At 42.1% G+C, this 21,055-nt stretch overlaps 1 protein-coding gene across 1 annotated transcript; it reads left to right on the forward strand.

The window, feature by feature from the left end:
* Positions 1-678: 678 nt before the first annotated feature.
* Positions 679-21,024, forward strand: abhd16a (abhydrolase domain containing 16A, phospholipase). The gene is made up of 19 exons (XM_031786925.1): positions 679-841; positions 1,254-1,310; positions 1,538-1,604; positions 1,863-1,949; positions 2,293-2,378; positions 2,590-2,663; positions 2,856-2,966; positions 6,172-6,286; positions 11,438-11,539; positions 11,693-11,756; positions 11,924-11,973; positions 12,330-12,453; positions 12,786-12,890; positions 13,127-13,190; positions 18,401-18,457; positions 18,561-18,623; positions 18,815-18,990; positions 19,755-19,801; positions 19,994-21,024. The coding sequence occupies exons 1-19, from the start codon at positions 740-742 to the stop codon at positions 20,075-20,077; spliced, it is 1,635 nt and encodes a 544-aa protein (XP_031642785.1). The 5' UTR covers positions 679-739; the 3' UTR covers positions 20,078-21,024.
* The last annotated feature ends 31 nt before the right edge of the window (positions 21,025-21,055 follow it).

The following is a 21,055-nucleotide window of genomic DNA, read 5'->3' on the forward strand; positions in this document are numbered from 1 at the left end:
TGCTGGTGTGGTGGTAGCCACGCTGTTTAAGTGTGCCTTGAATTCTAAATAAAACCCGATGCAATGCAAGACATTTTAAAAGTTGTAGTTTGGCCACGTGTGAAGTGTTTGGAAGGAATATGCTATTGAATGTAAAATGTTGCAACTGTGGTGGAGATCATATTTTCGAATTCCCAAAGTGCCCTGTGAAAAATGTTGATGTGTCAAGGATCAGGGCTGTACAGCAAATATCTTATATGGAGGCGGTGAAGAGAGTTGAAGGGGCAACAGCCCACAGTTCTGAAGAAGATATGGCGGTGGATGCACCGCAAATGTTAAACATCAAAGTGATCTGGATACACTTACTGTGAAGAAGGTGGATTGTGTAGCATTTATATACACATTATTAATTGTACTGCACAAGTGTCCAAGAAGCAGAGAAGACTTCATGGCAGACGCACTGCAAGGACTACTTTGTCCAGAAAATATGCCACCCTCACAGGATCTTTCTGAGCCTGTGTACGTAACTGATTAGAACAGAAAAGCAGGCTGATTTAGTTTAATTAAAAATGTGTTATTGAACGTTTGTATGGATTTATTTGTACCCAGCATTATTTCCTTTTTGGGATATTTATTATCCACCTGTACAGTAGGTGGCAGGATGCACATATAATGGTACGAAAGCTATTATACCAAAGAAGAAAACGCTTGAACTTTGTATGTTTGGAATTTATGTCCTGTGTCGGCTACCGGAGGAAGAATGGCCGGCTGGATGTGGTTTCGTTGCTTTTTGGGGCCTCATCTCCAGAGAGTGCATCGTTCACAGGAGGAGTCCCGACCCGAAGGAAGAGCAGGCAGGAGGGTAGGCTCACGGCAGATACCGTGCTTGTGTTTGTGACCGACTAGGAAGAGCTAGGAATGTAACTTTGGTCGACGCTAGCACTAGCTCTCGCTCCGGCCAGGATGTGTCAGTACGTGTTATTGAAACTGCTGTCAATCACTGACCGGTGACAATGTGAAAAATGATGCATAGTTAACACATTTGGGAATGTTCAACTAGATTCCAAGGAGAATCAAGTATAATGGCTATCTTTGTGTTGTTGCAGGTGAGCATGCTAGCAAGCACGTAACCTACGCCGCTTTTAGCTATGCTAGGTAGCTAACGTTAGCTGTACTAGCTAGGCAGGGAATTCATTGCAGTTATCCAGTTAGTTGGCTTGGCTAGTCACCACTCATTTAGCAGCTAACTACTTCCCCTTCTCTTACAACCCCAGGGATGGACTTATCAACCCAATAGCCTGGAGAAACACACTGACAGCATCCTCGGATGGGTCAGTATATAACTAGCAAGTTACCACAAGTTGTATCAAATTGTTGATCATTAATCTGTTTTGATTAGCTAGAGAAAAACTTTATTTTACTATTACACTATTGTTTTTGCATAAATTGATGCCACAGGTAAAGACAAGTAGAACACTCACATAGCTATACAGGTAGTCTATACATTCACATACTTTGTGTTGAGATGTAACTGTTCTCTTGTGTGTTCTCCCTCCAGGCGTCAGCTTTGTGGTCTCTGTCATACTACAGCTCCCCTCTCCTCCTCTGCTACCTTTACAGAAAAGGTAGTGTGTGTGTGTGTTCGCTCATGCGATATGAAAGGTAATAAAAAATGACTCCTGCAGTAATGCTGTTATTGGGTTTAACTATTAATACCTCCCAGCTGTATTGTAGTAGGTAAGTATTGGTACTGGCTAGTGGTGTTATAGTTTGACGTAGGACATGTGTGCATGCTTTAGTGCAAGAAAGAGGAAGCAAATGGCTATTACTAGCCTAATTGTTTGTGTCGTGTTCGTAGCCTTAACTGTTGCTGTGTGTTTCAGGGTACATCTGCAGCAGTAAGCTGGTACCAGTCAGTCAGTATGTGGGAACTGTAATGGTTTGTCTGCTGGGAGTCGCCTTTCTGAGAGGTGAGAACTTTACCACTCTTTTTACTGAACTTGTATTGCTCTTCCTGGATTGGTCTGGTATGAGAAATCCTCTGTGTTCAATGCTCCCCCACCCACCCCAATAAAATATTAAAGCATCTCAAACCTAATTGTAGAGAATGTAGTGTCTGGTGGTGTTCATCTACTAAACAGATATTGGATTGTGTGTGACTAGGCTACAGGTAACTACGATTGCATTCCTGTGGGGGTTACGATTTCACACACTGACTCCCTCACAAGGTGTGGGTCTGTCAGGTACACTAAGTACACCACTGAGACTCTCTCTGGCACTCGCTGCTTCTCTCTCCCTTTCCCTCCCTCTCAGGTTGGGGACGGTGGAGGAACTCTGAGTATCAACAGTTCATCTCCATTCTGGAGGAAACCAGGAAGAACCACACGCATAGCAACAAGGTAACACTGCTATGGCAACAGCTTGTCAACAGCTGGGCTAATTCTCAAATGACACCTTACTCCCCATATGGTGTGTTATGTCTAACCAGTACCCTATATGTCATTTGATATTATTCTCAGGCCTGTTTTGCTAGTGGTTGTCAATCTTGAATTCAAGAAACAAGCCACAGCTATTCTTTCTGATCACTAATTTTGAATGTACTGTCTGTAGAAAAAGCTGGCCTGCTATGATTTTGACTTCTCTCACTGGCCGGCAGACTTCAGCTGGGAAGAAGTTAGCAATCCGTGAGTTGTGTGTGTAATTTGCGTACTGATTGTGAGCCTTTTACACGTTCATTTTTACACTGTGATTGTAGTTTTTTTGGTATGAAATACACCAGGTGATACAGTAAAATGTAAACAGGATGTCTGGGTTATGATTTGAGAGTAAGGCTCTATTTTCACTATATAACTCCCTTCTAACATCCTGTGTGACAGGAAGCTGCTGTCCAAGGCAGGAGTGTCTCTACTGAAGCCAGAGCCCAAACTGAGAGGGGCAGCAGACAGCGTGCTCAACTCTTTACGCACTCTACCATGCCACATCGTCAGGTATAGACCGACTACAATATCCAAAATACACTGTACTCTACCAGGGCTCGACATGAAAAAATTTAGCCACTTGTTCTTTGGACAAGTAGGACAGGGTTATTTATTAAAATGTTTAACTTGTGCGCAAAAACATTTTTTGGGGGGGGGAGGGGGCAAAAGGTGACTGAAAATTGTTGTATGATGTAAAATATCCTTCATTACTAGGGTAGCCTAGTGGTTAGAGTGTTGGACTAGTAACCGGAAGGTTGCAAGTTCAAACCCCCGAGCTGACAAGGTACAAATCTGTTGTTCTGCCCCTGACCAGGCAGTAAACCCACTGTTCCTAGGCCGTCATTGAAAATAAGAATTTGTTCTTAACTGACTTGCCTAGTTAAATAAAGGTCAAGTAAATAAAAAATATCAAAATTATCTTCTGCCATTGTGGCCTTGAGCACGACACTTAAAAGACTACTGTTTAAAACACATGTGGTCCGTCAACCCTCCATCTGGAGAGCTACCTGGTGTGCAGACTTTGGATCCAAACCTGCACAAATACACCAGTCAGCTTATCAAGGTCCTGTTGAGCAGCTGATTATTTTTTGAGCAGGGCTGGAGCGAAAGCCTGCACACCCAGTAGCTCTCCTGGAGGATGGTTTGTCCACCCTGCAACATTACAATTACAACCAAATACTTTGTCTTTATACAATGATTCCCTCGTTAAATGAACCAGGGATCAAATGGCTAACTAAGATGTTTTATCTATTTGTAAGGTTAAAATATTCAGTGTTCAGAGAAGATCTTGACAACATTGTTACTTGTCAATTAGGCTATTCTAAGAATACATATTTGTAACTTTGTCAGAATTACATGGCCAGAATTGAATAGATGAGAATCCTAGCTAATTTTGAGGGCTTGCGACTGTTTTACAACCGAAGTATGCCGCATTTGGTTTCATCAACTGCACCCGTATCAACTGTGTCCCCCATTTGCGGTTATACAAAAGTGCCAGTGGAAAGTTATTTTAGGACATCTGACATGACAATGACATTAATACATGCTAAGTAGTTAACTAGCAAGATAACCAGCAAATCCTGGAAAAGTCATGGGTGTGTGTCACCTGTGTGTGCCAGCGGGTTGTTGCCAGAGGAGAGAGACTTGCGCAGCAAGGATTTTCATTGCTGACCAAAAATAAGCTATAAGTGGGCAAATGACTCACTAACAAGCAATGAATATCAACAAATGTGCACATGCGGTTCGCTTTGATCTCAAACGCATCTCTCGACTACCTGATTGAAAGATCACTCGTGCTTGTCAATACAGGCTTTCAATAATTCTATGCCGATGCGCTCCGCATAGATCGGGAGAACAGTGTGTAACTCTACATGTGGAGGACACAGATCCAGTTCTGAATGGACTACCCTAATTTATATTGTGATTTATTTTATTTGTCCATTCGGACAACTTAAATCTATATTCTTCTTGTTCGCCATTTTTTTATTTTTTTATTGTTTTTACTTGCCCTGGTCAAGCGTGAATGTCAACCCCTGTCTGCCATGCCACTTTGTCAGGTATAAACAGACTACGAAACACACTACCCTACCGTGCTACATCGTCAAGTACTAAACTACACTAACCAAAAATAGAAATGCAATATTCAACGAATTCAACGTTTTTATTGAGTTAGTTTATATTAGAAAATCAGTCAATTTAAATAGGTTCATTAGGCCTTATGGATTTCACATGACTGGGAATACAGATATGCATCTGTTGCTCATTACTTTAAAAAATTGGGGTGTGTATCAGAAAACCAGTCATTTTTTTGGTATGGCCACCATTTGCCTCATGCAGAGCGACATATCTCATTCACATAGAGTTGATCAGGCTGTTGATTGTGGCCTCTGGGATGTTGTCCCACTCCTCTTCAATGGCTGTGCGAAGTTGCTTTATATTGGTGGGAACTGTTGTACGTGTCGATCCAGAGCATCCCAAACATGCTCAATGGGTGAGATGTCTGGTGAGTATGCAGGCCATGAAAGAACGGACATTTTCAGCTTCCAAAAATTGTGTACAGATCCTTGCAACATGGGACCGTGCATTATCATTCTGAAACATGAGGTGATGGCGGTGGATGAATGGCATGACAATGGGCCTTAGCTTATGCCTGGCCATACCATAACCCAGCGTTTCCCAAACTCTGTCCTCGTGACCCCAATGGGTGCCCCCACCCCCCCCAAAAACACTACACAGCTGACTCAAATAATCAAAGCTTGATGATGATTTGAATCAGCTGTATAGTGCTAGGGCAAAAACCAAAACGTGCACCCCTTTGGTTCCCAAAGACTGATTTTGGGGAACTGCCATAACCCTAGCAACACCATGGGGCACTTTGTTGACATCAGCAAACCGCTTACCCACACGACACTGTACACATGGTCTGTGGTTGTGAGGCCAGTTGGACGTACTGACAATTACTCTAAAACAATGTTTGTGGCAGCTGGTAAATTTGGTAAATAAATTAACATTCTCTGGCAACCACTCTGGTGGAAGTCCCTGTAGTCGGCATGCCAATTGCACGTTCCCTCAACTTGACATCTGTGGCATTGTGTTGTGTGGCCATTTTATTGTCCCCAGCAAAAGGTGCACCTGTGTAATGATCATGCTTTTTAATCAGCATCTTGATATGCAACACCTGTTAGGTGGATTATCTTGGCAAAGGAGACATGCTCACGAACAGGGATGTAAAAAAAATTGTGCACAAAATTGGAGAGAAGCATTTTGTGAGTGAACATTTATGGGATCTTTTATTTCAGCTCATGAAACACCTTACATGTTGCGTTTTCATTTTACATGTTACGTTTTTATATTTTTGTTCAGTGTAAATACATTATATTCTACCACATCATCAGGTACTAAACTAAATGCACTACATTCTACCACACCACATCAGGCACTAAGCTAAATGCACTATTCTACCACATCAGGTACTAAACTAAATGCACTATATTCTACCATACCACAGGTATAAACACTCAATAGACTACAATATACCACACTACCATGCAACATAATCAGATATCGTACAACACAGGTCCTAATGTAACTAAATACTGTTTCTGTCAGTTTCTCTCTGCGCCACACTTACAGCAGGCAGGCTTGGTATATTTGATTGATTTTACTGCCTGCTAGCCCACTGACGCTACCTTTTCTCTCCCCTCCCTCTTTCTAGTTTTCTGATTGCCCACTCATTTGGGAGGAGGATTCTGTACCCTGGGTCTGTATACCTACTGCAAAGGGCTATGAGACCCATGCTACAACAGGGCCAGGCTAGACTTATAGAAGAGGTGAGTCATCACACATCACAGTAGGGTCAAGTTATATTCATTTACAATAGTTATACATGTATTCATATACAGTGCATTCAGAAAGTATTCAGACCCCCTGACTTTTCCCACATTTTGTTATGTTACAGCCTTATTAAATACATTTTCTTCATCAATCTACACACAATACCCCATAATGACAAAGCTAAAACGGGTTTTTAGAAATGGCTTATTTACATAACTATTCAGACCCTTTGCTATGAGACTCGTAATTGAGCTCCGGTGCGTCCTATTTGAGTTTATTTGAGTTTATTTAAATTTTTACAGGGACAGTGCACATTAATCAACATTTCAGTAAAAGTGCCGGTTTTAGCCAACCGGCTAATTTTCAACCGCAGTCCCTGGGCAGGTTATTAAAAACAATTACAATATAGACAATAGCAACATAGAACAAGCAAGACATAGCATACAGACAGAGCAACATAGGACAAGCAAGACGTAGCATACAGACAGAGCAGCATAAAACAAAAAGCAGCAAGACAAAATTCATAAAAGCAACAAAGTGTTTCCACACCTCACAAGCTACAGACAACATGGAGAGCGGCAACACACAGCTAGGGACCATGTTCACAAATCTGATTGACCTTTAGCCATGTCTTCAAGCATTTTGTGAAAGTGTGATATGTGGTGCAGTTATGTGTGTCTGATGGCAGTGTATTCCAGACATGGGAAGCTCTCACAGAGAATGCAGATTTACTAAAGGTGCTTTTCCTTAGGGGAACTATACAGTCACCTCTCATGGCAGACCTTGTGGATCTGCTGCCATATGTCTGGGTTTTCTGTTTAACAAAAATATTGAGTGGAGGGGGAGCCAGGCCATTGAGGATCTTGAATACAAGACATGCGTCGGTGTATTGCACAAGATTTTCCCAACTCAAGAGCTCATGCTTTCTAAGGATGTGACAATGATGATGGCTATTGGGCTTCCTATCAAGCACTTTGAGAGCCTGTTTGTAGACAGACTGAATAGGTTTTAATGTTGTACAGCAAGCTTGGGCCCAACTAGTCAAGCAGTATGTTAAGTGGGGGAGTATCATAGATTTGAAGTACAGTTTTGCTACCTCTGTAGTCAAACAATTTCGTATAAATCGGAAATTAGCTAGGTTGAATTTGGTTATTTGAATTACCTTTTTCACATGCTTTTTAAAAGAGAGGTTGGAATCAAGTATGATGCCAAGGTACTTAAAATCGGATACCACCTGGAGCTTCTCCCCTGACACATAGACATCTGGCTCAGTAGCATCTGTTGCCCTCTTTGTGAAGAACATGCAAACAGTTTTTTTCACATTGAGATGCAAACACGAGTCACTGAGCCACTTTGTAACCTGGACCATTACAGTAGTGAGTTCTTGTGCAGCTTGTTTGCTCTTTGCATGCACATATATCACTGTATCATCTGCATACATTTGAACTTCAGACCCAGTACAGACAGAAGGCAGATCATTAATGTACAGGCTGAACAGGAGGGGCCCCAGTATTGACCCTTGGGGCACGCCCACATCATAGCTACGAGTGGGCGACAGCTCATTGCTCACTCTGACACACTGAGTTCTGCCTTCAAGGTATGATTTCATCCATCTCAAGGCATCAGGGGAAAAGTTGAACTTGGACAATTTTGTGATGAGAATCTCATGGTTAACAGTATCAAAAGCCTTCCTTAGGTCCAGAAACACAGCCCCAACAGCACCCCCTTTGTCCATCTTGGACTTCACATTTTCCAGAAGAAAGCAGTTGGCCATTTCTGTGGAGTGTTTCGCTCTGAAGCCAAACTACATGGAGTGTAATGTGAAGGGGCTGTTGTTGAGGTGGGCAATCAGTTGTTCTGCTACACACTTTTCAACAACCTTTGACACCACAGGTAATATACTAATGGGCCTGTAGTTACTCACGTTAGCAGGGTCTCCTGATTTAAAGATGGCCGTTATTATGGCCGACTTCCATACCCTTGGAAACACACCGAGACCAATAGATGTGTTGGTGACCTTAGTAATGGGGCCAATGAGTGACTCTTTGTAGTTTTTAAGAAAGGTAGAGTCCATCCCAAACACATCTTTGGCTTTAGAGTTCTTTAGTGAGCTAATCACCTTGTTCACCTTTGACTCTGAAACCTCCCTTATGATGAAGACAGGTTGAGTGTCATTCACTAGCACTGAGCCCAAGAAACAAGTGGAGGGGTTCTGTGTCAGTACCCTGACAGAGTCAATAAAGTAGGAATTGAAGGCTATTGCTATTTCGACTGCATCCTGTGTTAGATTGTTATTCACCATGATTTCTAGTCTTTTTGCAGTGTTACTATGGTCTTTCCCTGTTAACTTTTTTAGATTCTCCCATATCAATTTAGAATTTCCCTTTGCTTCACCAATTTATGTTAATAAAAAAGTTTGCCTTGGCCTGTCTGATTTCTTTCATCACCTTATTTCTCAACATGGTAAACCTACGTCTGTCATGCTCTAATTTAGATTTTAGGGCTATTTTTAGAGCATAATCTCATTCTTTCATCAATTTCCAGATTTCTCCATTTAGCCAAGGAAGAGTGCTCTTTTGGCCAGGTTTGGATTTGATTTTCTTTAGGAAGCCATTTATTGTAGTCTGGATTGTGGATAGAAAAACCTGACTATCAGCTTCCACGTCTGTATAGGACAAGAGATCATTCCAGTTTATTCCCTTAATTGCTTTTTCAAAATTATTTAATTCACTCTTAGGTATTCTGAGTTGATCCGGCTTTCTAACAGTAGAGAGGTTAAACCTGCTCTTAGACAGCTTTCTGGCTATAAGTGTCAGATTATGATCAGACAGCCCAGTAACCATATTGAATGATTTAGTCACTCTCTCTGGTTTATTACTGAACACCAAATCAATCTGTGTTTTAGAGCAACAAGTCACCCTGGTTGGCCCTTTAACTAGCTGTGTAAGGTCAAAGGTATTAGTGATCCGTTTGAGGGTTTTCCTACAACACTTGTCTTCATAATTAATGTTAAAATCTCCCATTAAGGTGACCTCTTTCCCAAAATCACATTCCCTAAGCATGGTATTAAACTGATCAAAAAACACACTTTTGGTGGCAGGTGGCCTATACATTCCAATGAGGGTAAAAGACATTTGGGGAGACAGTGTAACGTTCAGGCCGATACATTCTAGTTCATTATCACATGACCACTCAATTTGTTTACATCGGATATGTTCTTTAATGTAAATCATCACACCCCCTCTTCCCTCAATCCTGTCTCTCCTGAAAACATTGTAGCCAGGCATTTCCATTGATCATCCTTGAGATGTTTCTACAACTTGACTGGAGTCCATCTGTGGTAAATTCAATTGATTGGACATGATTTAGAAAGGCACACACCTGTCTATATAAGGTCCCACAGTTGTCAGAGCAAAAACCAAGCCGTGAGGTCAATGGAATTGTCCATAGAGCTCCGAAATAGGATTGTGTCGGCACAGATCTGGGAAAGGGTACCAAAAAATGTCTGCAGCATTGAAGGTCCCCAAGAATACACTGGCCTCTATCATTCTTAAATGGAAGAAATGTGGAACCCCAGGAGAAAGGCCTTGGTCAGGGAGGTGACCAAGAAACCGATGGTCACTCTGACAGAGCTCCAGAGTTCCTCTGGAGATTGGAGAACCTTCCAGAAGGACAACCATCTCTGCAGCACTCCACCAATCAGGCATTTGTGGTAGAGAGGCCAGATGGAAGCCACTCCTCAGTAAAAGGTACATGATAGCCCACTTGGAGTTTGCCAGAAGTCACCTAAAGGACTCTCAGACCATGAGAAACAAGATTCTCTGGTCTGATGAAAGCAAGCTTGAACTCTTTGGCCTGAATGCCAAGCATCATATCTGGAGGAAACCTGGTGCCATCCCAACAGTGAAGCAATTTGGTGGCATTATGCTGTGGGGATGCTTTTCAGTGGTAGGGACTGGGAGACGAGTCAGGATCGAGGGAAAGATGAACGGAGAAAAGTACAGAGATCCTTGATGAAACCCTGCTCCAGAGCACTCAGGACCTCAGACTGGGATGACGGTTCACCTTCCAACAGGTCAACGACCCTAAGAACACAGCCAAGACAACGCAGGAGTGGTATCGGGACAAGTCTCTGAATGTCCTTGAGCGGCCCAGCCAGAGCCGGGATTTTAACCTGATCGAACATCTCTGGAGAGACCTGAAATACCTGTGCAACTACGATCCCCCATCCAACCTGATAGAGCTTGAGAGGTTCTGCAGGGAAGAATGGGAGAAACTCTCCAAATACAGGTGTGCCAAGCTTGTAGTGTCGTACCCAAGAAGACTCGAGGCTGTAATCGCTGCCAAAGGTGCTTCAACAAAGTACTGAGTGAAGTCTGAATACTTATTGTGAGCGGACCAAGTAATTGGGCGTCACTCTAAAGCGGGAAGGTGGAATAAACGAGTCAGGAGTAGGTTTTCTTGATTGAACACAGTTCTCTATTGAGGGCATTTGGTCAACAAACACTCCAACATAATCAATGAAAATCTTCCAAGTAAAAACATACATCCTCTTCTCCAGATGAAACAGGAACACAATAGGATTATCTTTAAACTACAACAAAAGTCACGGGATTGTCACCGTCTTAGTGGTTCTTCCTGGATAGCTCCTCTCTCTCGGTGGCCATCTTCCAGAGATAGTCGTCCCCCCCCCCCCCCCCCCCCCCTCTCTGCTGGTTCCATTCTCTCTCTTATAGGGGAAGGAGAGTATGTCATTAGTACCGTCAGCTGTGCTTAATTGCCTCTGGTTACCTTGTCTCCCATGCCTTGTTGGGCTACTATCCGTGAGCCCAGCCTGCCCTCTGGTGGTCCTTCCACATTATGTAAATGTTTTATTTCAGTTTGATCATTTAAACAAATAAATGTGCATGTATTTCTAAAAACCTGTTTTTGGTTTGTCATTATTGTGTGTAGCTGGAGGGGGGGGGGGGGGGGGGGGGTTCATCCATTTTAGAATAAGGCTGTAACGTAACAAAATGTGGAAAAAGTCAATGGGTCTGAATACTTTCAGAATGCACTGTATGCAGCCTTTATCTTATAGAACTGCGTAACTTGAAGTTTCTCTTTTCCGATCTGTTTCTGTACCTCTCTCCCTCTTCTGTGTGCAGTGTGAGGGCCAGAGGAACAAGCTGGTGGCGTGTGATGGGAATGAGATTGATACCATGTTTGTGGACCGCAGGAGAGAAGAAGGACGGCACGGACAGACTCTGGTAAGGACCTGCACTAGGCTCTATGAACCATCTGAACTACATTACCCATGATTCCTCTAATAAGGAACTGGACTACAGTAGGCTCTATGAACCATCATAACTACATTACCCATGTTTCCCTGCGAGGTCTGTAGTGTTGGCTGTATGTTGTAGGTGATCTGCTGTGAGGGGAACGCAGGCTTCTATGAGGTGGGCTGTATGAACACTCCATTGGAAGGTAAGGAACCTCTGACACTTTTACACATCAAATACTTCTTTCCTACTTCCATCCTACTTACCATCTTTTGTTGTGAAGATCACTGTTCATACATGGTGGTTAACATATTCCTTAACCTGTTAAATTTAAACTAGAGCAGTATAAAGGCGTGTCTGTCTGGGTTGCAGGTGGATACTCAGTGCTTGGCTGGAACCACCCTGGCTTTGCAGGAAGCACGGTAAGCCTTAGTGTCCTCGCTCGTCCCCATCACGCGTTTGTGTGAACTTACCAGCATATTTCAACGGCATTATTAGGCAAGTTTGTCTTATGTGGAAAGTCTGGTTTGTCTACACGTGTCATTCATAGAGAAGGTTGGAAGACGCACAGTGTTCTGGGTTCAATTCCCACAGAGGACCAGCAAGTAAAAGTAGGAAAATGTATCCAATCACTCTGGATAAGAGCTTCCGCTAAGTTACTGAAATCTAAATGTCTGTTAGCAGCAGATTTGTTTCCGTCTCAAAATGTGCATTGACATGAAAGTAAATGTAAAACAATAACTCTTCGTTCCCCAATCCACTCCCTTATTTCTCTCAGGGTGTACCGTTCCCCCAGAACGAGGCCAATGCCATGGATGTAGTGATCCAGTTTGCAGTGCACAAGCTGGGCTTCCAGCTCAGTGACATAATGGTGTATGCCTGGTCCATAGGGGGATTCACAGGTATGGACCCTACTGGTATATGCAGTTTGTCTGGCCCTAGTCTGTTGTGGGAATGAGTTGACCAATTTCACCAACATATTGTAAGCACCACTTCTTTATTTCTCCCCTTTCTCTTCATTTCTCTCACTCTTCTCGCCCACCCTCTCTGCACTCTCCTCCCTTCTTCTCTCCATCTCACTCTTCTCGCCCACCCTCTCTGCACTCTCCTCCCTTCTCTTCTCTCCATCTCACTCTTCTCGCCCACCCTCTCTCTGCACTCTCCTCCCTTCTCTCTCCCCCTCTCATATTTCCTTTTCTCTTTCTCTGTCTATATATTTCTCTCTGTCTCTCAGCCAGTTGGGCTGTGATGTCCTATCCAGAGATCCAAGCGCTGGTATTGGACGCATCCTTTGATGACCTGCTTCCGCTGGCCCTCAAGGTCATGCCCGACAGCTGGAGTGAGTCTCTCTCAGGGGTCATAGGTCAAGGCGTGGAAAAAAACAGTGATGTCATATAAACAAATGTATTGTGTACACTTTTTTTTTTTCCTATTATGAGATATATTCTATAAGAATATATATATTAAGAAGTGAATACAGTCACTTTGGATAAGAGCTTCTAAAGGCCTGAGGTGTGTGTCTTTGTACGGGCTGTGTTTGGTTCAGGATCTGACAATGAAAATGGTGTGTTTCAGGGCCTCTGGTGACACACACAGTCAGGCAGTACATGAACCTCAACAGCGCAGAACAGCTCTGCAAGTAAGTGCAACACTCTTTACTCACACAAACACTTTACACGTGTGTGTGACTGACACGAACATATCATCCATGGAAAATATTAGGTACATTTATTTGAATTGAATCACGTTTTGACAGCATCCCATTTGACCTGAATGCCAAAACATTCCGTATATTACCCATGGAAGAAGTGGTCGGAAAGGGAATTTTTGACCTGAATGCCAAAACATTCCGTATATTACCCATGGAAGAAGTGGTCGGAAAGGGACTTTTTGACCTGAATGCCAAAACATTCCGTATATTACCAATGGAAGAAGTGGTCGGAAAGGGACTTTTTGACCTGAATGCCAAAACATTCCGTATATTACCCATGGAAGAAGTGGTCGGAAAGGGACTTTTTGACCTGAATGCCAAAACATTCCGTATATTACCCATGGAAGAAGTGGTCGGAAAGGGACTTTTTGACCTGAATGCCAAAACATTCCGTATATTACCCATGGAAGAAGTGGTCGGAAAGGGACTTTTTGACCTGAATGCCAAAACATTCCGTATATTACCCATGGAAGAAGTGGTCGGAAAGGGACTTTTTGACCTGAATGCCAAAACATTCTGTATATTACCCATGGAAGAAGTGGTCGGAAAGGGACTTTTTGACCTGAATGCCAAAACATTCCGTATATTACCCATGGAAGAAGTGGTCGGAAAGGGACTTTTTGACCTGAATGCCAAAACATTCCGTATATTACCCATGGAAGAAGTGGTCGGAAAGGGACTTTTTGACCTGAATGCCAAAACATTCCGTATATTACCCATGGAAGAAGTGGTCGGAAAGGGACTTTTTGACCTGAATGCCAAAACATTCTGTATATTACCCATGGAAGAAGTGGTCGGAAAGGGACTTTTTGACCTGAATGCCAAAACATTCAGCAGAATAAAGGTGCCCAAAGTTGACCTGTTTTACATATCCTACCATACCATCACATATCCATGTCTTCATCACAGGAAAATTTAAACTTTTGAGTTTGATATAAATTAAAAGCTTAAAAACAGGGTTGTCAAACTATTGTATGAATTCTAGATGTTACATTTTTTCCAAACCTTTTTTAAAGGGTAGGAAGCATGAATTTTAACTCACCAATATAACAAGTTTGGTCAGACTTAGGAGCTTAGTTGTAGTAATGATCTGGTTGCCTATAAGTACAAACATATAGTTATGTTTTTGGGTTATTACATTTGAACTTATTTCTGGATAACTTCTAAACTACCCACAATGCACTATTTCTCAACGTCATATACTCTGTGCTACGGAGTTTGTTTTCTAGTTCGGTAGCTATCTCAAGCTGGCTACCTCATGCTATTCAGACTTTGACCAGTTACCATGGCTGGCTCTGGCGCTTTCTTGCCGTGGGCACAAAACAGAAAACCAAACATGCTTCCTCTAATTGTGTAGTATCTGGTCTGTTCTACTTTTTATTTTGTGAACTTTTCAGAATGTTCTGTGAAGTAGGCTACAGGAGTTTTGTAACTTTTTCCACCTTGGCTTAGTGCAGTGGTTCTTAACCTTGTTGGAGGTACTGAACCCCACTAGTTTCATATGCGCATTCACTGAACCCTTCTTAATTGGAAAAATAAAATATGATTTTTTCAAATTCAAAACATAGATACCGGTATATATTTTACTTGTGCACAAAATGAACCGTGCATCAACATCACTGTGTTCAAAGAACAAAATTCTCAAACATGATTTTCACACAAAAACAAAAACATAATAATGAATATTTACTGCAAATCAGTGTGACTTCTGCTGTTGCCTTTCAGAGACCAGTTGAGAAATGTGCGGCTTCACCTTGGCAAGTGCCACTCTCATGTCATTTTCGCAACAAAGTCTGTTCCTTTTCTTCGTTTTTATGTCCAGCCTCCTCAAAGGATTGCTCGCAAAGATATGTTGTAACAAACGGTATGAAAATCTCCAGAGCTTTCTTAGAAATAACAGGGTACATTACCATTTGTTGACACCAAAATGTTGATGGCACATATTGCACTTTTACTTTCTTTTCCAACACTTAGTTTTTGCATTATTTAAACCAAATTGAACATTTCATTATTTATTTGATGTATTATATTAAGTTAAAATAAGTGTTCATTCAGTATTGTTGTAATTGTCATTATTACAAATAAATAAATAAAAATCGGCCGATATTTGGTCCTCCAATAATCGTTATTGCCGTTGAAAAATCAATCTGGTGACCTCTAGCTAATAGAGCTCCAACGGTCCCCCCCCCCCCTCTTGCCTTGTGAATGACATCATTACTGGTTAAAGACACAGCGTGCAGCTATATTAAATAAGCTACTTCTATGTAAATGATGTTGATTAGTACAATAAAATAAGTCCCAAATGGAAGGAAACTCATCTGTAGTCCCATGAAATCAGCCAAAACAAGCTCAACTCAATGCATGCACACACTCATATTGAATATGCATACACCTGTATTGTGTACAAAACATTACGTTCACATGTTCTTTCCATTGCAGACTGACCAGGTGAGTCCAGGTGACATCTATGATCCCTTATTGATGTCAGGTGTTGAATCCACTTCAATCAGTGTAGATCAGTGGTTCCCAAACTGGGGTATGCGCAGTGACTTCGGGGGTAAACCAAATAAATATATTTAAATATATATATTTGTTACATTTTCCTTCAGATTTTCAAAACAGTCCATTTATATTTTCCAACAGGGCTATACATTTGGGTGAGTTTTTTTCTCTCTCGCCTGAGTAGCCTCGTTTCACTGCCAAAAATCAAATTAAACCATCTTCAGTTCAGCGAAATAACAACACGATGTCAAATACAGGTATCCTTATCAAATAATTAGCATCCAATCACATTAACTGTTACTCTCTCGCGGGAATTCAACTAACAGTCCGTATGTAACCAAACGTAGCTGCTGCTCATGTTGGTATCTGTACTGATGGCGCAAAAGCCATGACAGGGAGACATGGGTGTGCAAGCAGTTGCTCGGTACACCGCAGCATCCGCAAAGGGAATGCCTGACAGCTTGAAAGACGTTTCACTGTCGTGTCCAAACGTCTTTCAAGCTGTCAGGCATTCCCTTTGCGGATGCTGCGGTGTCCCGAGGGGCCTTGAACTCTTGTATTTTCTGCACTATGCAATGATATGGGCAGCGACCATGTAACGATTCTGCAACATACAGCAGTGCGCTGGTTATCAAGAGGCAAAGACGAGACAATGTCAAATATGATATAGCGAAGTACCTGAGTGAGCTGGGTGTGCAATCACGCAGGTACTTTCCCGAAACGGACGACACAAACAACTGGATTCGTTATACCTTTCATGCCCTGCTTCCAGTCCACTTACTGATATCTGAACAAGAGAGCCCCATCAAAATTGCAACAAGTGGTTCTGTGAAAATTTAATTTCATCAGAAGTCACTGGCAGATTTCTGGATAGGGCTGTGCTCAGAGTATCCTGCCTTGGTAGATCTCGCTATTAAGACACTGATGCCCTTTGCAACCCCGTACCTGGGGCGGCAGTGTAGCCTAGTGGTTAGAGCATTGGACTAGTAACCGAAAGGTTGCAAGTTCAAATCCCCGAGCTGACAAAGGTACAAAATCTGTCGTTCTGCCCTTGAACAGGCAGTTAACCCACTGTTCCTAGGCCGTCATTGAAAATAAGAATTTGTTCTTAACTGACTTGCCTGGTTAAATAAAGGTTAAAAAAATAAAAAATAAAAAAATAAAACCTCTGAGGGTGGATTCTCGGCCCTCAGTAGCTTAAACTAAATACAGGCACAGACTGTGTGGGGAAATGATTTAAGACTGAGACTCTCCAATACAACCAAACATTGCAGAGTTATGTGCATCCTTTCACACACACCCTTCTCATTAACCTGTGGTGAGTTATTCACATTTTTTGATGGAACACATTTTTGTATTTATAGGTTTTATATGTAAGATGTCTAACTAAAGAGCAAAATGATTGATTATTTGTGCCCTGGTCCTTTAAGAGCTCTGTCACAACCCAGCTCGTGGGAAGTGAGAAACTCATTTTTATGTTTCAGAAATGTATTGTGTGTGTGTGCGGCAGGCTTACAATGATGGCAAAAAAACACATTTGGAGAGTGCGCTGACCCTGGTGCTAGAGGGGCTATGTAGGTGGAGTTTGAATGTTCGAAGGGGTACGGGACTATAAAAAGTTTGGGAACCACTGGAGTAGATGAAGGGGAGGAGACAGGTTTAAAGAAGGATTTTTAAGCCTTGAGACAATTGAGGCATGGATTGTGTATCTGTGTCATTCAGAGGGTGAATGGGAAAGACAAAAGATTATACAGCCTTTTCCACGATCAACAGTATCCCATGTGTATCAAGAATGGTCCACCACCCAAAGGACATCCAGCCAACTTGAATCAAGATGGGCTACATACCTGTCGAATGATTTCGACACCTTATGGATGGAATCCATGCCCTGACGAATTAAGGCTGTCCTGGGGAAGGTGTTATTAGGAAGGTGTTCTCAATGTTTTGTACACTGTGTATAGGCCTAGGTTACTACTTGATTTACCCAGTTTATCAATCATTCAAATAAATTTCCATTATGTGAATAATTTGTCAAATTGATTGTATAATTGATTAATTCATCCATACATAGCCGTCTCTGAAAAACGTTCTAATCGAATGATTTTGAATTTAAAAGATGCTCAACGATTGACAGTAGTCAGTAGCTGAGTTTCTGTATCAAGTGCCATTCTGTGACTGGCTAATATTCCTTTTTTGGTGTTTAGAAACATGATGGCATCTGTATTGAAGTCAATTCTGGTATTGTGACCTACTGTATTCAAGACCATGTCTCACCTGAGGGTGGGCACAACACAAAAACTTCAGATGTAAAGTAGGGTATAAGCTACAATGTATACAAATATGAAGAACCAAAGAGTTTTACAAGTTTTTTTTAGATAATTGTGTTTAAGTATAAAATAGTTGGTTTTAAATATCAATTACAACTATCTTTTCCAGTGATGAAGACAAGGATGTGGGATATGCAAATTAGTTCAACTTTGAGCACCTTTATTCTTCTGAATGTTTTGGCAAGCAGGTCCAAAAGGACACGTTCTGAGCACTTTTACAATGGGCAAATATATGTATGGGAGGTCAAAAGGGGTGCTGTTTTACCCGATGGGAGATTTTGTGACCCAAACACTTGAGTTCTTCCTTAGGTACCAGGGACCAGTGCTTCTGATCAGAAGAACCAAAGATGAGATCATTACCACCACGTGAGTCACTATGAAGGCATGAATAACGAAAAGGGCCTGTTCAGATTAGATATGCGCTGGTAAATCTAGGTAGACTGGTTTCACTGACTGACTTGTGTTTCAGGGGTCCAGAAGACATCATGTCCAACAGAGGAAACAACCTCCTGCTCAAACTTCTGCAGTTCAGGTCGGTTCTCCGTCTCCCAAGACCTCACAGGCTGTGTATGTCTATGTACACATTGTCCACTACAGACCTGATTATCCACAACCTCACACAGACAGCTAAGGTGTTGCCTTGTACCATATACATACATACACTAGGAACAGAGAGTGAGCGCTGTGTTTCTGTTCAAACCCTTTCTGATGTCATATCTTCAGGTACCCCAAGGTGATGACAGACGATGGAGTCAGGGCCATCAGAGCATGGCTAGCAGCCTCCAACCATGTAGAAGAGGCAGCGGTGTACAGTAGCTATGAGGTGGATGATGACTGGTGTGTGTCTGTACTGCAGTCGTATAAGACGGAGAGAGACGTTTTCTTCCCCTGGAGCGTTGGTAAGACTGCTCCTCAAATGACCACACCATTACAGCTGTTTGACTTAGATTAGAATCTCCTTAGATGAATTACCTGATGGAATTTATTTTGGTCTTTGTCCTTTTGTCAAAAGGGTTTGTTCACTGCCCCTTAGATGCTCCTTTCTGCCAGAAGTAGTAAAAGTAAAGATACCTTAATATAAAATGACCCAGTAAAAGTCTAGAAGTATCAGATTTTAAATGGTTAATTGTCATACTTGAGTAAAAGTACAAAGTAAATGCTATACATCAAACCAGACGGCACAATTTACTTTTTTTGACAGCCAGGGGCAGCTGCAACACTCGGACATCATTTACATTGTGAGTCCGCCAGATCAGAGGCAGTAGGGATGACCAGGGACGTTCTCTGTTTAGTGAGTCCGCCAGATCAGAGGCAGTAGGGATGACCAGGGACGTTCTGTTTAGTGAGTCCGCCAGATCAGAGGCAGTAGGGATGACCAGGGACGTTCTCTTGATGTGTGTGAATTGGACCTTTTTCCTGTCCTGCTAAGCATTCAAATTGTAACTAGTACTTTTGGGTCTCTGGGAAAATGTATGGAGTAAAAATGACAATTTTCTTTAGGAATGTAGTGAAGTACACCACTGCTCTCTGAGATTGTATCTATATATTTTTTTTAACTACGCAAGTCAGTTAAGAACAAATTCTTATTTACAAAACACAACACTGCATAAAGAGACCTAAAACACACGTGTCATTTTTAAGCCTTTCCTGTTTGTTTTGTCAGGTGAGGACATGACACTGGAGGGAAGACGACAGCTGGCTCTCTTCCTGGTGAGAAACAACTTCTTCCTCTACCACATGACTTGCCTTCTACATCTATGTACATCTGATTCCTTTTATATGGAAATGTTAAGGTGGCAAGTGGGCTTCCGTAAGACTAAATCTACAGATTCATTTATTGGCAATGTTATATCCTATATTGTCCCCCCCCCGTTTCATCACTTGTTCCCTCTCTCTTCTCAGGCACGGAAGTACATGCGGAACTTCGACTCAACTCACTGCACTCCTCTCCCTTACTCTGAATTCGCTGCCCCTTGGGGACTGTAAGTGTTGACGGATGGATAGAAACGAGAAGAAAGATGCAGGCGAGACCAACCAATCAGAAGAGGTATACAGAGCATGGATTGAATGTGTATCTATGGGAGGTGTTCAAGGCAGCTACACCCAGACGGTATTAGAACGTTGTGACCCTGCCCACCTGTGGGGGAAATCATCTGTGGTTGCCCCATTGGCTCACAGCAAAAACTTGGCATTTTGTCTACTTGTTTTAATCAATTACAAAAGTATATGTCTAAAGATTACTACTTAGAAAAAGGTAATTTTGCCTCATGCCCCTTATGACCGGAACATAAAGCTAGTCAAGACCAACAAACGGACTGACGTTACACAATGCTTTCCACACGCATAGCCTACTTACATTCTGAAGCCACAAGGTTCTTCTCATAGGCTCTATTTCCCTACGTTGGGAGCATTGTGAACAGTCTGTCGTGATTGGACCTGGCTACATGCACATTGAACAACACAGCAGCTTTTTGGAATGTTTTGTTATTTCTGTAGAAAGAAAAGCTCTTTTCCAATGGGATGAAGGGTAAAGAATATTTGTTTTCCCAATTTCTGGGCGTGGTCTAGTGGTATATGGCCAACATACCACAGCTAAGGGCTGTAACCAGGAACTCCGCATTGTGTAAGAACAGCCCTTAGCTGTGGTATGTTGGCCATATACCACAACCCCCTCGGGCCTTATTGCTTAAATATACACTGCCGTCCTCAAACTAGATATTTAAAATACTCCCTTCCATAAAGTAAGCACTGATCTCTAGGTAGTTGGATAAAAGGCTCCGTTCTATTGCCTGACTACATTACTAAAAGGAATAAGGGGCTGGCTGCATTTTAAAAAGTATACAAATACAGCCAGGCCATCCTCACGTTCTAAAGCGTGGCACTGTCATTATGAACAAAGCTGGGCCCTGTTAAATAAAATGTTGACAAAATCATTTTTGTATTTCTTATGAAACTGCAATCTTG

Source organism: Oncorhynchus kisutch, linkage group LG13 (genome assembly GCF_002021735.2).
Source record: "Oncorhynchus kisutch isolate 150728-3 linkage group LG13, Okis_V2, whole genome shotgun sequence".
Taxonomy (NCBI): Eukaryota; Metazoa; Chordata; class Actinopteri; order Salmoniformes; family Salmonidae; genus Oncorhynchus; species Oncorhynchus kisutch.

What these genes read in the sequence shown, in the direction of transcription:
- abhd16a (XM_031786925.1), top strand. Translation starts at nt 740, where the DNA reads ATGGCCGGCTGGATGTGGTTTCGTTGCTTTTTGGGGCCTCATCTCCAG. An exon ending in TATGAACACTCCATTGGAAG is followed by an intron (nt 11,757 to 11,923) that starts GTAAGGAACCTC and finishes TCTGGGTTGCAG; the next exon opens with GTGGATACTCAGTGCTTGGC. An exon ending in CTGGCTTTGCAGGAAGCACG is followed by an intron (nt 11,974 to 12,329) that starts GTAAGCCTTAGT and finishes TATTTCTCTCAG; the next exon opens with GGTGTACCGTTCCCCCAGAA.